The sequence below is a fragment of the Orbicella faveolata genome, unplaced genomic scaffold (assembly GCF_042242905.1).
Source record: "Orbicella faveolata isolate gen_17 unplaced genomic scaffold, um_ofav_v1 contig_35, whole genome shotgun sequence".
Taxonomy (NCBI): domain Eukaryota; kingdom Metazoa; phylum Cnidaria; class Anthozoa; order Scleractinia; family Merulinidae; genus Orbicella; species Orbicella faveolata.
The window spans coordinates 21,943,899-21,960,974 of NW_028301564.1; the positions used below are offsets into that span (position 1 = coordinate 21,943,899).

The window sequence follows — 17,076 nt, forward strand, 5'->3', positions numbered from 1 at the left end:
TGCTGCCTCCTAAATGATTTAATGTTTGTGTAGAACGGTTGTGAATATTTGCAGCAGACCTTTCTTGTACTCCAACAAACAATGGCACCGAGTGGACAAAAAAAAAAGGGAATGTATGAAACTGTTCACCCTTACCTCGTTCTGGTGCTTAATTGATCGTGCGCACTGACGTAAATTGCGTAGCAACGCAGCTTGTTAAAAGAACGGCACATATGACGTCCCAGTTTCAACAAATTTGCATGTTGGTAACTGACGAGGTCTCTACGCCTGGGGCTTCTTAAGAACTAGAGCAAAGGTCTTACAAATTAGTTAGATATGGTAACTCCAAGGAAATCAACCAGCATTCTGACACAACTAGCTGGACAAAGCTATGTTTGATCCAGTTCGAGGAATGCAGTAGGACTTTTTTTTCTTTATAATGCTTACCGGGAAATTAAAATAAATGAATGAACAAATTAATAATGTAAGCTATATGATGCATGCGAGATGTGTATCACAAATGAATACACCTTGAACGCGGACTCTACAATTTCCTGACTCTATCCAGACTTTGGAAAATAATAGATCTGACCGATGCAAATTACAGAATTACGATAGCTAGAGTGTCAATAGCTAAAATAAACCAATCAAAATGCTTTATCGCCGGTTTAAAATTGAGTATTTGACCAGATTCTCTCTCTGCAGCTCACTTCCAGTCAAAAGCTCACGTAACAAAACATTTAGCAACTGCGCTCGATTCTGCTGACCTAGGGACGACATTCGCCAGTATGGCCCTCGGACACCGCTTATAAGACAACTGTATCTCCGAAAGGTTAGAGGCAGTTGCCCTTTGTCCTTTGCCTATTTCCTAGGCCTCGGTATTTCCCCACGGTCAATCGTTTTCGAGTCACCTCGCCCGATCGTCTAGAATCAATTGACCGTGAAGACCTTGTCCTAACATTCACAGAGCTTGTCTCCAGCAAAAAGAAATTAAGTGAGTCACTCCTTTATGTTTGTTTTAAAATTTATTTTCATAGTGATAGTAGTGGTTCAAGGTCACAAGTTTTATTTACTAATGAAAACCAACATAGCCTAAATATCCATAAAAGCTGAAACCTGTGAATATAATTACATCTTGTACTACCCTTTAACTACATAACTCAAACAACGCATCGGTGAGTCACACCAACACTAGTCTATGCTGAAGGCATACAGCAATTTCTTGGAAATGGCGAAGTCTCGTTTCCAAGGACTACGAAGCACGAAGTACTTTGGAAGCGAAAATAGGCTTAGCTTCCATATTTGATCTCTTAACTGACTAAAGGAGAAAGCCGATTTTCCGAGACTTCTATTTTTCATGCTTATCGCCAAGCAGACCGATCGGCTGATTGGTAGTTAAAGAAATAGAAGACCATCAAGGCGGCTATCGTGAATAAGGCCAGTTTGATCGCATAATCCCCAATCTTTACATCAGTCAGTTATGGAATTTCTTCCAAAGAGAACTGCAACAATTGATCAGAATCATATTTCTCCAGCCTTCACCGATAGAACAACCCAAAACAAAATCTGGGTCATGGTTATAAGTGAACTGCTCCTCTGGATACAGAATCAAATTACTTTAACTAGTTAATCAAGAAACTTACAGTGTTTTGGGAGAATTGGTGTTCACATCTCAGGTAGTTTTGCTTTATTCAGTCGTCTCGTGGTAAGGAGAAATAAGATGACAATCACTCGTTGACAGCAGCTACGAACTAAACTAAAATTTACAGGTGGCAAGTTAAAAACGTGCACAACGTTGTTCGTCTAATATTAACGAAACAAATCTTGTTTTTACTCCTCGTATGTATGGGTAATCAAATGATGATGAGTGAAATTAGGAAAGGTTATTAAATTGGAAGAGCTTTGACGAGAATACCATTTGATTACCTTTTAACATCATGGGTGACAAATTACGCTCACAATCGTGTGTTTTCGACTTGCTAAAACAATTTTGTCATTTCACACGTGAAATTATGAATTTACGCTAAAATCAGTTCGCGCCCAAATTAAGGAGTAATTTATCGCCCATACTAAAAACAATATTGAATACGCGGAAGACGAACCAAACCATCACATCACTTAACATACATGTACACAAGTGCATTACTGAACTATTTAGTAGGACACCATTTTAAAGCATCCTTAATGGGAAGAAGACCTTTTACCGTCAGCATTACTGCGACAAAGAAACTTGTGCGCTCATGTACAGTGAACCAAATACTTCTTAAAGTTTTACATGTAACATGAACCATTTCATTTTAATTTGAGAAAATTTTGGAAAAATGGAACTTCACAAATTAGTGCGGACTTAGATGATAATTTTTTATTCTTAGTCCATAGGACTCCAGGCTACAGAGCAAATGTTTGATCCCAAAGGCTAGGTCGAACGCGACTAAGAGAACAACCTTTCTACCTAAATAGCAATTCTTAAATCCAGGTGTTACATGGAAAAGGAACCAAACTTTAATTTCACAGGTCAAGAATTTTGATCAAGCGTTAAACAGCTTGATCAAACAAAATTGGTAAAAATGTTGATCTCGGATTAGTTCAGTTAACCTTGCCTTCAGAAACCTGTGAAATTCACTAACTGCAAGAAAATAAACTTATGCTACAATAAATATATAGCAAGTCACTGAAATGATAAAACCTGTAGCCAGTGATGATAACGTTTATGATAACAAATAGCTAGTCAGTTGGAACTGTAAGTTGATTCATATTTTTACAGAAAACAGCTTTGTAACATTAAACTTTATTTAGTCCGACCTCACGGAAATGTTTCCCGCTACAAGAAAAATATTAATTCGTTTCGCATTATATTACGGTGAAAAAATGTCGACGTTGCTTAACGCACTACAAAGGCGACATTAACCTACAAACGCAGATGAATGTCTGCGTGTAAGAGAAAGCAAAATACGTCTGCTAAGTTCAGCCTAAATTTTTCTAGTTCGTCATTTTTAATCCGTGTTAATCTTCTCCATCCTTAACCATTCTTGTTCCTTTATGGTTTATTGATACGTCTTTGGTGTTTTTCTATCTTAGTAAGCCACTATTTTCAGGTTTCCTTTAACTTAAGGGTAGTTTTGTACGAGGCCAAAGTAACTCAAAATACCGTGACTGAGCTACTGTAAGCAACTCACAGAAGTACAACAATGATCGTTGCATTAAAATCCCTATTATTAAAATATTTTCATTATCACTCAAATGTTTCACTACTATAGCGAGATAATGTATCTGGACGTTTCCTTGAATTTAGAGCAATTTTGTACATAGCAAAAAAAATTATATTTTTTATCGTGATACAACTCGTTTTAGTATAAATCTACTAGCGGTCTATCGCGAATGACGTCTCCTTATTGGCTACGCTACTCACTATCTATTCTAATATAGAAAGTGAGTAGCCCAGCAGTGTGCGGTTGTTAACAAGATGGCCGCCGCTTCTTTGCGTTTTCCAAGTGTATGTGAAGAGGATAAAGATAGAGTTTTGAATGGCTAGTAGATTTATACTACAACAATTTGATTAATCGCTCTCGATTTCTGTGTGATAGTTAACTCGGGCTGCGTCCTCGTCAACTATGACGCGATAAGTCTCCACTTCATAATATAATTGTTAATAAGAACGTTACAAGATCACATTCCACAAACACCGACACATGCACACTGCTAAAGATCAATAAAATCTACTAATGAAAATCAAATGCTCAAAATACCAATATTGCTGTTCAGTTCACGTTTCAGTTCATACGGATCCTGGTCTTTTCCTCAGAGGGTTAATAATCGAGATTCAGTACAATCCTGGCCTGGCCAACCACTGGAGTTTTTCGACACCTTTGGCGGCGTTTGAACCAACTTTAAATTTTGTAGCAAGGACGATGAGGACAACAGAGTTAAAAGCAATGGTACAAGAACGAATGACGCTTCTGAAGGTTGTCGTCGCCTCCGACGTCTTCACGAGTTCAACTAACCAATCAGTAAATAGCAAGAATAACCGAAAGCTGTCAAATCAGTTTGTTGCCATGGCAACCGGACTTCGAAACTGCCTGGAGCAACTGATTCTGCAACAGTCATTAAAACTAGCCACGATTTGAAATTTTACAAACTCTATCATGTGAAAGGAAAATCTTTATTCCATCGATCTTAAACTTAATTTATTCCGTCACGCGTGACAGCCCAAATAAAGACCGAGAAGAACTGAGCATAGACTCTGATGATGGAAGACACGCACAAAGAATGAATTAAAATAAAAGAGAAGCACCCAGTAATTACACAGCTTTTTGTGAGTAACCTTCCTAAAGCAAACATCCCTCATAAACGCGTTACAAAGGATCACATATCGCAAACTCTTACACCTTTCGGACCGTATAACCCACCACAAACGGTCATTATAAGGTGGACCCACTGACAAGGATCTCTGCTTACGGAAGGTTTAGAATTAAATTCAAACGACAAGCGCCCAGACTTTTCCGAGTTACACGATCGAAAGTGTCCATCGTTTTATCGAAAAGCCGAAAACGGACAGAGGGTCGCTCCTCATTGAACGCTTTTCCTTTTCTATGTACCAAAGGAACTTTAATACCTATAAATATAAACGATTATTGTTCGGTGTTGTTTTAAAAACAGCCATCGGACCCAAAGCGACATTTTCCAGACAAGGCTCCTTTCCATCAATCTATTTTCACCGTAGAGTAAATCTTTCTGACAAAAGCACTCGCCCCGGCGTATCCAAAAGTACCTGTAAAACACAAACAAGACAGTCAAATGGCTGCCGAACTTGCCGAGCAATCTTCATCGGAACGCTAGCAGAATTTCCGAATCTTACTGACCAATCAAAAACAAGGCTGTCGCTTAGCAACTAGATTGATACACTTAGGGTTGGGTCTGATAGGAAATTACAGTGGTAAATTGCGAGAAATTCAGAATCGGATGATTTAAAAGGGAGCAAGGAAACCAGCAACCAACAGAAATTCAACGTTCTTTGCTCAACAGTGAAGATATTTAACCAAATGCTGACTGGTGTACCAATGGCAAAAAAAATTAAACAATTTGAAATAGTAGCATATTCATGATTTCCCAGTTCTGGAGCATTTTGCTAAGTGTAAAGGCTAAACCACTGCACTGACCCATTGTCGTGGAATTTCATCGCTCTAGGGAATTCCTGTTTTCGTCAAAACTGGAGGACAACTTGGTATTCAAAAATTACCGAGGGCCATAATAAATCATTCTTGGCTATTTAACAATTAGACCCGCAAGGGCTACGGGTCAATAGCCCATTCGGCTTCGCCTCATGGGCTATTGACCCGTGGCCCTTGAGCGCGAAGGGTCTAATTGTTTTAGTATCACCCAACTAGTCGGACAGAAAAGGCAATAAACGAAAGAAAGCGTCACGCTCGATTGCGCAAATTTCGCTATTCGAGGACTATTACTAATAGTCCTTTAGTGGCGTAGCCAATTAAAATGCAGGATTTGGATTAGTCCACCAGCTGGGTGATACTAATACAAAATAGCACTCACCGCACATGATTCCGAGGCCAACACTGAAAAGAGCCATGTAACCGAAATAAAATGTGGTCTGGAATAAGCCGTACATTCTGAAATCAAAACACGAATGTCAATGTTTTTTTTCCTTACATTTCTTAATTCTAATTGTTAATAAATGAAGAGCCATCTATTAATTTAAGATCAAGAAAATGTTGCCCATTTTGTTATCATACTGATGCGAGTGACACTTACTTGGTCTTGAAAAAGAAGTAGTAAAACGAGTAAAGATACACGTAACCAGCTGTTGAGGCAGCTGAGAGGAATGCTGTCCATTGCCTACAAGAAAAACAGAAGACAGGTGGAAATCTTGATACACCAACTGAACATGGCCAACTGTACACTGCACAGTGCAAATAAAGCAGATTTCGCCATCAGTGTCGTTACTTTCAATAAACTCGTCTAGAAAGGGAGGACGACTGGTTTTCACAGGATTTCAGATTTTAGATTATTGTTTTGAACTATTTACAAAAATTGTCACTTTAACAGTATTTACAGAAATTACATTAATTAAAAAGAGAAATGAAATATAACAGTAAATAACCAAAATAAAATGTGCTCAATGACCAAAGTAGCATAGGCTTTCGTGTTGGTCACTGGCACGTACAAACACAAGGCGTTTTGAACTGAACTTTTTTTTACAAGAAAAACTTTCTGCTAGATGGTCAAAGCAGCCGAACAAAATTGTCCTCATAGCTGGTCAATTTGCCCAGTGTCTGGCCCTCAATGAAACCCTTGATTTTGTTTTTCAAAACATGCCATCAAAGAATACAGTGTTACTGACTATTTAATCATTTAAGTAGTATTGTTATTGTGTGACTCACCATCTGTAATCTTCAGCATTTAGAAGGAAATACGTGCACACAATGGTGACACAAACAGTTACAATGGCCAGGATAAGGAACACCAGGAACATAAAACCAAACACATAGTAAATCTTGTATGCCCAGAATGACGTGAATATGAAGTACCTGCCAGGATAAAAGAACAACAAAAACAAAACAAAACAAAGCAAAACAAAACAAAACAAAAAACAATGGTTTAGAGTCAAGGAGTAAACAGTAGAGTAACCAATCTGTGCCAGTGATGCTTACATTTCAATGAATATTGATCCAAATGGCAAGACTCCTCCAAGAATTATAATCACCAGTGGCTCCATGAACCTACCACAAAACAGAAACAAGGAAAAAGGTTTAGAATCAAACTCAAATAGTCATCTCTCCACCCCTCCCCCACTAAGAAGACTAATGGAAAGTCTACAAAATATGAAGCTAGTTGCACAGCATACAGTGTAGTTCCACAACTGCTAATACAAGCGACGAAAAAGTAAGAAAACCCCCAAAAATGAATATGCTTGTACCCTTTTTATCTGAGCATCAATTATTCATCAACCACAAACATTTTAAATAAAGAATGTTGCAAAACTAATACAATGATACAGGCTGTTATTAAGGGCTGTAACCCATAACACCTGCTACAGCTGACTATGTTTGATGGGCCCTTGATACATGCACTATGGGTGAACTTGCTTGTTGTTAATACAATTCAGCCCCTCCCCCTCTCCTCCCCCAATTCAAAAAAAAAAAGGTTTGCCACAGATGTGAAGATTAAGGCTATTACTGAATCAAAACTTAGGACTATTCAAGCAATGACATAGTAGTTACAGTACATTAAATGTCTGCTACATCTACAGTACAGGGTTCATACTCTTTTTCAGCAAAAAGATTTCCAGGACTTTTCCAGAACTTCTCCAGGACTCAGAATGATTTTCCAGGACTGTAAAATTCACATTAACCCTTTCACTCCCAAGATCTCAAAATTAATTCTCCTTACTGTCTGCCATACACATCATGTTTTTTTTACTTGATTTAAACAGATTTCCAGAACTTTCCAGCACCATAAGCCTTTTTCAAGGACTTTCCAGTCCTGGAAAATGCCACAATAAAAATCCAGGACTTTCCAGGTTTTCCAGGACCCGTATGAATGCTGTAACTAGGGGGTAAAAAGATTCCTGGCATCTTACCACTTTTTCTCTGGTATAGGTCTTGGAACTGTGTTCACTCTACATGGCACATTTGGAGCACCATTCAGATTTCTTCCCAGCACAGTTCCCACCAGGGTCAGCGGCAGAATGACAAAGATGACAATGCTTGTTACAGCAACCTGCATGGTGTGAACAAAGAGAAAATTAAACACAAAAACAAGGAGGCAACAACACTAACAAGAACTTTGACACATTTTTTAAAAGGGGCTATCTTTGAATTCAAGAACAAATAGACATTGATTCTGGACACCAACCTAAAGTTGAATACTTCCTGGGACCTGTTGCTCGAAGGTCCCAAAAATTTTCACACCCGGAAAGCCATACACCTGTAGCAAAATCTTTAACTTTATGATTACAGAGCTGTTTTATCCACATATTCCTAATATGAACAGAGGTTCAGAAATTTCAGGCGTATACACTTCCCCGTTTTTAGATACAGACGAAGTAAACATGGTTTTACGGCCTGAAAAGCTTCCAGGGCTTCCAAGAAGTGGGTCCAAGGTCAATGACTGGTTTTATGGCACATGTGAAGGTAAAGCATTTGCAAAGGAATCGCATCAGCCGTGTAGGTTTGAATTCCCTCACACACTGAATTATTCTCTAGCTCCCTTTGCACTAGGTTACATGTTTTTGTAAGTTACTGCATTATGGTAACAATTTTTTCCCTCAATGTGTTTCCTTTATTTCAAAGGTACATGTACAGTATTGTACATTTCTGATTCATCTTACATGTATCTGCCCATTACTGCATACACTGTAACATGGGCTAAAAGTTGTACATGTACATAATTGGACACAATGAATATTCTTGTTACCTGTGTGTTTGAAAATGTATTAATGCTAAAAGCAGAAATATCCATAGTTAAACTTTTCCAACTCACCATTGTAGCAAATGGAATGGCTCTGGATGCGTGATAATAAATGGCGATAAAATTGATCATGAAAGCTGTTCCACAAACCAGGAGGGGGAACAACACAGCACTTAATGTCATCTGCTTTATCCACTGTCTCCCTGGAGAGTGAATTCATCACAATTAATGCAAAGGAGATGTAGAGAATGTTTCACTTGTTGTGCTGTACCATTAATTTAATGGAAGTGTTCAACAGCAACAGTGACTTGCTCAAAGAGTGGATACATTGAAGCAATAAATCCCTAAACTGCTGTATACACTGTACATAATTATAATTATTATGGATGGATTTTATCTGTAAGATAGAGTACTGTACTTAAGGATTTATCTTACGGATACTGATACAGTAGTTACGGATTTACTATGGATCTACTCTTTGGAGAACTCAAGTCAGAGATACATGTAAATAATGACTGAAGATAATTTTGACACATTTTTGACCAAAGTGTATTTTGCCAAAACTTGATTTTGTGCTGGGCTGGTAGGAATCTTATTATGGTTACTCGTCTTTAATCTTTAGCAATGAAGAGACTAGGATTACTGGTGGTTTTGTTAAGGTTTTCCAATCATTTCATTTCACTGAATATCCCATTGCACTTATAGCTGAAACACCTGGATAAACAAAAGATGGCAAAAATCATCCTCAACAATTCTACAGATAGTTGAGCATGAAAGGTCAGAAACTATTTATTTTTAATTTATGGCATGATCAATAAATCCTTTTCAGAAAGAGGTAGCAAACAGACCTCCTTGTCTGGCATAAAGACTGCCTCCCATAAATCCATTGACAGGGGCTGTGGCTGCATAGACAAATATTGTCGTACTCAGGATGGAGCCACGCCTGCAATCAATAAAAAACAAGTTAGCATCCAGTACAATTACATGTATGTTAAAAAACTCTGTTGTGCTTACATGGGCAAATACATCTTCAGTATAAAGCCAACAGAAATGAAGAAAAAGTATGCATTGCACAAGTTAATTCAGTGTATATGACAGTGTACATGTAGAGATATCAAAAGACTTACGAGGTGTAGAGGTCTCCCATGATGGTGAAGAAGATGACACAGGCAGCCACAGAAGATAAGTGATATCCTGTACCGATCAGGCTAGTAAACAACAAACGGTGTGATGCTGGTCTGAAGACATCTCCGTGAACCTGCTTCCAGCCATATTCATCACCAAGGTCCCTCTCCTGAAGATCAAGACATACATAGATGCACATTACACAACAGGTGTCACTCAACCTACAGTACATGTACTACATGCAAGGATTCATTGCACAAAAATTGGAAACAGAACTAGTTACTGACACGTAAAAATAAATCTATGACAATCACTATCATGGAAGCATTTCCATTTTGGGATTCAGACTGATAACGTTAAGAATTTCCTTACCATGTCATCAAGCTCGTCATCTTTACTGTATCTTGCATAATCTTTCCTCAGAGTTCTCATTAAAATCATGGAGACAAGACCAACAAGGAAAATAACCATCATGAATGAGTTAAAGATTGAAAACCAGTGGATCTGAAAAGAAATGGAGGGCAACATGAATGTACATTACAATAAAAAAATTAATAACAGCAATACATGAAAAAAGGCAAATTAATGCAGCAATTGTATACTGTGGGGCCAATCAAAAACATGCTGAACAAATGCAAACACATTTAAATAATTTCGTCACAAGTAGCTGTACAAGGTGACTGAAATTGCTCAAACATGCATGTGCAATGAGCTGAAGGTCAAACAGTGCAAGGAAAGCTTTGAGCAAAAAGCTCCATTTTTCAACTACACATAGTTCGTCTTCATTATTGTGCCATTATTTCTCATGCCGGTCTCAGTCTGTACCTCTTTATGTGTAAAGTTTCTCTCATTTATTGATCTACAGTGATTGTATTGCTTTGAGATTATTTTCAATTCAAATGTACATGTATGCACTTTGCAAAATAATGTAAAGCTAAAAAATCTAATTCCAGCCAGAAGGCTGTCACATTGAAATTCTTTTTCAGTTTGTTTCAAGCCTGGTTACTCATCAACATTTACAAAATATCTTACTCTGTGCTGAAAGAAGCTTGGATCAAGGTATTTGTCATATCTTCTTTCAAAGGGAACCTTCGATTCTGTCCATTTTACCTAACAGAAATAAGATAAGACCAATAAGACCCTGTTACAAAAACAAATTATATGTACATGTATACTAGACAAACTCCTTTTACTAAAGATAAATATTATAACCTTAAATTTCTGCATTTTTCAAAGAACAGATTTATGACAACCAAAGAGTCTACACACCCAGGTAAATGTACATGTAGATGTAACATACTGAGGGTGTGCAATGAAAATTCTCCAGTGTAACATAAAATGTCTACAGATAAATTAATGACAAATGGTTTACCTCATAGGTGAAGCTGAGTTTTGAATTAGGAACAAGCTTGGCTTTAGATTCACTTGTCAAGCTCACGTCCACAATCTGATCATCGTTATAACTGATGTCAAGCTTTTTGTGTGTCCATATGTAGTACTCATCTTTACTCTCACCAATTTCACCAACAATACCTGCAAAACATCACAAAAAAGAATTTAAGTACAATGTACTACCCAAAAAGACAAAACCAAATGACTTTGATGAGTATACATGTAGCACAACTCAGAAAAAAATTGAATTCTAGCTCGCCCTTCAGAAGCAGCTCTCACATTTTTCAGCCTAGGGCAAGTTTTAGTTTACTTTTTTTTTTATTTAGATGGCAGATGACTTGTCTGGGCCCTTGCCCATAAAGCAAGTGAGAATGAAATGTTACTTGCTGGTAGACACTTACATGTACCTATTGAAGGTATTAAACACCACAGTGTACATGAAATGTTGTTTTCTAAGATTTTAAGGGATCAGTACTTTGTACTGTGGCTAACAAAACAAAGTGTAGTTATCATTTTGTAAAAGTAACCTACATGCACATTTTAATTTGCAGCAAAATTTGCACCCTGCCTCAGAATATGTTCATTGTCTAATCACTTGAATATCCAAAGTTGTCACAAAGTTTTTAAGTGGGTGACTGAACAAATTTCGTTGGAGTACAGTAGATGGCCGATTTTCATGGTTAATAAAATGAACACAATTCTAAAACAAAAATACAGCAGGATTATCCATTAATTTGAGATAGAGAGAGGAAGGAATGGCGGTGACATGTACATGTACAAAAGATTTCAATCAGTTCAGAAACACTTACCCCATATTGGCAAATCATCTGCAAATAAAAGTAAAAAAAAAAAACATCTTCAGCCATGCATTGTTAAGCACACTTATTATGTAATGTACACGCCTACAGACTGAGTCATCACATTATTTGTGAATATTGTTGTATTTGTGGTTGTATTCAGTGACCAGCCAAATGGGTAATACATGTATGTCTGGCCAAAATAGACATTAGAAAGGACTTGCATCTACTCTGGACTGCTAGAGCTGTATGCAGACTTAACAAATTTTATTTCCAGCACCGTGCATCAATAAGTAATGGTCTGCATGTATGTGTATCCACTAAAAGATCTTCACCAGATCAAACACTCTAACATACCTATGTACATCTGGTACCAATAATGATTCTTCACAGCGTACACCAAGGCATCATGATTCTCTTGGCTTAGATCTATTTGACAGTACTCCAACGGTGGAACATTAACTGAAAACAGAATATGGCAATATTAGCTCACCAGTTTGTCTGCAGTACAGTGCACATCACATTTAGTTCAAGGAGACACTATCATGGCAATTTTGTTGAATCTATAGTCAAGACACTGCAAAACTTACGACTAAATACATGTACCTTCTCTCAAAAATTATATTGTCACATGTAATTATGCACATTTGAAGATTTTACTTTCATTTTTTGGGAATTGTTTATAGCAACCTTATTGTTTTACTTAGAAGGAAAAAAACTGACAAAAGTAGCACTCTCAAGGTACATGTACATGTATTGTGTAACCTTTTAACTCATTATATCACCCCAATAACTTCAGCATGTTTATAAATTATTGCAATTTGGCTGCACTAAAAACTAGTAAGATCATTTTTTTTTTTTTATGGCTATCATCATAGGGTAAAAAATTGTAAATCTTTAACATTTTGACTTTTCAAAGCATGCTTGCCAAAATTGCTCCTTAAATATTGTTGTGTATGATCTACACAAAGCTGACATGGCAACTCAGTCACTGAAGCAAAATTAAAAGTGGAAATCTGACATGCCAAACTTACTCATTTGAGTGCTTTCTTTTAACAATGGCATAAAGCTCAAAAAGTTAGCTTTAATAATTGACATGTTTGTGTGTCATCTTCGTGCTGATAATCACATGTAGTTGAGTGTTTTACCTACAGTACTGAGCAGTTCAGCTTCATCAATCTGCTAGTGATGTAGCTGAATGGCATTTTCAAAAACTAATTGCTTTCTTTCATGGACTGTATAATAATTTGTTTGTGGTTTTAACAGAGAGCTTAAACACCTGTAGGCATTTTCTGACCATGAGTGTCAACTACATGTAGAAGCTAACGTTCTTGCTTTGAGCACATTTTCACACCCAACTGAGTTGGAAATCTTTCAGTTTACCTTTTACAACTTGACCTTTTGAATGAAAAGTCCATATGTGCAAAGAAGAGGAAATTTGACTTCCAGTTCATGTCTATCCAGGGCTGTGCTCTAGAAGTACGTGGGTGCCACAAGTAACCAACTTTCACCTTGGGTGACTGGAAAAACCTACTTTCTTCATACGATTCAAGCTTAAGTGCTGGGCACCCAGGATTTCATGGTTACACTGTAGGAACATTTGGGCTCCTTGTAATTTTTCTTAGACCACAGCCTTGCTACATGTATCTCTGGAAAACTCCTGTATTTATGCACCCCAATGAAGGAATAGAAATACATTGTACAGTTCAAAATTACCTTTAAAAGAAATGTCAATGCCACTGAAGTCAAGTTCAACTCCTTGAATAGCTTCACCCAATGTTTCGTGATAATGACCGATGTCCTTCTTTGTCCCTTTACAGAACGGCAGTGAGAAGTATGTGTACGTTTCCTGTCTGTTGTGGTACGGACCCACTGTATTCATCCACAGTACCACCTCTTCACCATCTTGGTACTACAAACACAGAAAAACAGAGCCTTCAATATTATTTGAAAGAGGTGACTCTTCTGGCGCAGCAACCGTTGGAAAGTAATAAGAATGCTTGTCTTTCTCTCTAAAGGGCCAGTCAATTCTTGAGAACTGTTATTTGTAACATTACATTTTTCATCTCAGTCTCCAGTGGGTGCCAGGTCTTACTGAAAGCACTAATAGAGTGGTGTGAGGGTACAATATATGTTACCAAAGAAAGTTGTTAAGTGAAAAAAGATACATGCACCTGAACGATATTGTATCATCAAATGTAAGGATATGCATACAGTAATACAATTACAGGGGAATCCTGATTTTTCAGACCCTTGAATTTTTGCAAGCTGGATTATTCGATGACAATTTTTGATCTCTTGGCAAAAAAAAAAGTTAGCAAAAATGTACACTCTATTTTGTAACCCTACCAAATTCTCAAACCAGCTTCCATTTCCCTAGATGGTTTGAAAATCTGGAACTCCCTGTATGATAGCTGCATGAATTTAATGCAGACTCACTTGTTCCTAGTACTGTTAATGATTATATTTTATTTGATTCCCAGTCAAGATAAAGACGAAAATTAAAGAACCTTGAGAACCAGAAACAAACAAATGTATCAAAATCAACACATGTACATGTACTGCAACAATCACAACACACAGACATGACCTTTGAACCAAATAAAGTGATGTTTAGTCTTTAAGTTTAAATTTCAGAGTTTAAAACAATAATAGTTCTAGTTTAAATTTCAGAGTTCAGCAATTCTGGAAAGAACAGCAAAGGTATTAACAGGTTGACTGCAATGTGGAACCAATCATAAGCTCCAAAATCGATGGTGTACACTATAGATATGCACCTGGAATAACCCAGTAAGCCAACAGAACTAAATTTAAAAATGCAAAGTGTACATAAATTGTGCCTGCAGTGACTGAACAGCCTGTGAAAGAAGTCCATGTGCTCACCAATTATTTCAAACTACCACACAATTTAAACAAACCGTAGAAATCATTCATGGACTGAAAACAATGAAAAGTCCGATTATGATTATGAATGATTGTGAAATATTTTTTGAATTTTGAAAAAGTTCACTGAAAAACAACTGCAAAAGCAACTCCTTTATGTGTAATTTACATTTATGTGGAGAACTGCAATTTAGTTATTAGCTGTATGTATATAAATGTACATCCCCACCTTTAATTTTACCTGTAATTTACTAAATGTTAACACAGTTAGATCATTGAGCTACTATGACTTGGAATATTCGTTAATTGAAATTTTAGAATGAAAGAACTAACTGACACTGATCAATGCTCATACATGAAGCTACATGTACTGTATACCTCGATCAGTTCATTCTATAGTATAAACAACTTAAAACCAACAGCGAAATGAAGACAAAGATCGCGCCCAATAATCGTAAACAAACAATGTTACCCCAACTATAGATTTCAAAACGTCATCACAGCAAAATTATTCACGTGAAATGACGCACAAGACTCAAAGCCAAATTAAGAAGCATCATCTTGCGCCTTAATGGCAATCGGACAACAACACGGAACACAAAACCTGCATCGAAGCACAACCCATAAAAGTTCAAGTCGGTGGTGATGTGTCAGCTGCTCTTTAATTTCGTGATCATTCGACGCACGACATGAACACGAAGCAGAAAATTAAGATCGATCGGATCCCAAAGAGAATCCGACGTCTCACTAAAATGAATTTGAGTGTCCTAACATAGCCCATAAACAACACGACAACGCAGAAACGGATAGGCTCGGTTGGAGAGAGATAGAAGATCAGATTTAAGTGTAACTAATATTGACCTACTTTATGTGTATGTTCGTCTCCCGTGATAGCCTTCAGACTCAAAATAACAAACAGAAATAGCACACAGTTCTTCCCAGATGTCATACTTTCAAGAGGCAGCTACATGCAGGACGAGATGGCTCTTTAGTCGCTGGATTGCAAGTAGAATCTCACCCAAGATTTAATAATGGCGGACGTCGGAATAACAGCGGCTGCAAATAGGAGACTGGGCACTAAACGCCACGTCAAGGAGAAAACGAGCGCTGTGATCTCTGGGTAGAACAATCGCTTGAAATTTTTAATTAGCCAAACAGCTGATCTAACGTGATATGCTTCTGGCCAAAAACAAAAACAAACTTCTGGTGAGAGAGGGATCGATTATGGTAAAAGAGCAGGCCGCAAGCTCAGCTGAAGGCTGGGAGGAGAATGGAAGGAGATTGTTGAGGCTAATTAGGGAGAGAGAGAGCCTTATAGTTCACTCGTCAGCCTTCTTTTTCAGTTTAATTATTCTCAACCTGAGATCTTGTTCACTAGTGATTTCCATTTTAAATGTCTTCACTGTTTTTGCATTTCATTGATTATTTTTATTGCCACCCTCAGAGGTGTCTTCTTAGGATCGATCACTCTTCGGTTTTAATCTTAAATGTATCTTACCGAATTAGGGTAATCTCACAGCCTCATCTGGGCCAGCAAAGAATCTTACGGGCAAAAAATTAAATGCGGCCAACTAAACACAGCTAGATCGCGTTTACCGTTACAAATGATGTCCCCCTGAATTGAACACTTCCAATAGTGTTTGCACACCTGTTACGTTAAGACAACATGGAGTAAAGTTTGAGATAATGTTCAGTCTACCCAAGCGTGTGTCAGCAAAGTGAAATACATACAAGACTTTATTCAGGGGTTAATACTAGTAGTAATCAAAGATTGTGAGAGTGCGTTCGACGCTCTCACTTTAATATATAATTATGTATCGAAAATAAATGATTTCACTAGCTGATTTTCAACCTTTGTCTATTGCTAAAATCAACATTTTTCAGCAGCAACCGAGGTTTTACAGTCAGATATGCATAGTGTGAAAGTCCATTCTAGTGAAGAGGTCACGATTTGTTGATACGTTGCGTGACGCTGCCAGTTTCTGTAGTCTCTCAAGTTTCATAGAATATTTTTAAATATTCTAAGCTAGCATTTGCAGTCGCGTGCTCGTTTCGCGACTAATTCGAGTATTTCCCCTAATAAATAAAGTAGTCTTATGGATCTTGCCTTCAGAGTACTTTTCCACCGATTCCAAACAATAAAATTTCGACCGGATAAAGACTGAGCTATCTGTCGCGACTAGAACTAATCAACAAATGCAATCAAAATGTAGCTGGTCCCACGGTTATCATCCCAAAGCCAAGTCGTGTTAATAAACAAGGACAATTCCCTCAGATCGCGATAAATGCTGCCGTCGAAGCGTTTAAATTCGCCAAAATCTAACGCTGAGAGCACATAATAGCGAGGCGTACGGCGACTGAGGAGGGAGGCGCGGTGGCCTCATGGTTAGTGCGCTCGTCTCCGGATCGAGCGGTCCGGGTTCGAGCCCTGGCCGGGGACACTGTGTTGTGTTCTTGGGCAAGACACTTAACTCTC

The 17,076-nt window shown here is 37.7% G+C and overlaps 1 protein-coding gene across 1 annotated transcript; it reads right to left on the reverse strand.

Annotated features, from left to right (window-relative positions):
• Positions 1–985: 985 nt before the first annotated feature.
• On the reverse strand, positions 986–15,669 carry LOC110065887 (transmembrane 9 superfamily member 3-like). Its single transcript, XM_020773055.2, has 16 exons — positions 15,466–15,669; positions 13,434–13,629; positions 12,075–12,179; positions 11,730–11,747; positions 10,901–11,061; positions 10,561–10,638; positions 9,901–10,032; positions 9,531–9,697; positions 9,252–9,346; positions 8,476–8,606; positions 7,574–7,713; positions 6,645–6,713; positions 6,375–6,521; positions 5,746–5,829; positions 5,527–5,603; positions 986–4,747 (listed from the first exon to the last, which is right to left on the reverse strand). The coding sequence occupies exons 1-16, from the start codon at positions 15,547–15,549 to the stop codon at positions 4,680–4,682; spliced, it is 1,752 nt and encodes a 583-aa protein (XP_020628714.2). The 5' UTR covers positions 15,550–15,669; the 3' UTR covers positions 986–4,679.
• Between the last annotated feature and the right edge of the window lie 1,407 nt (positions 15,670–17,076).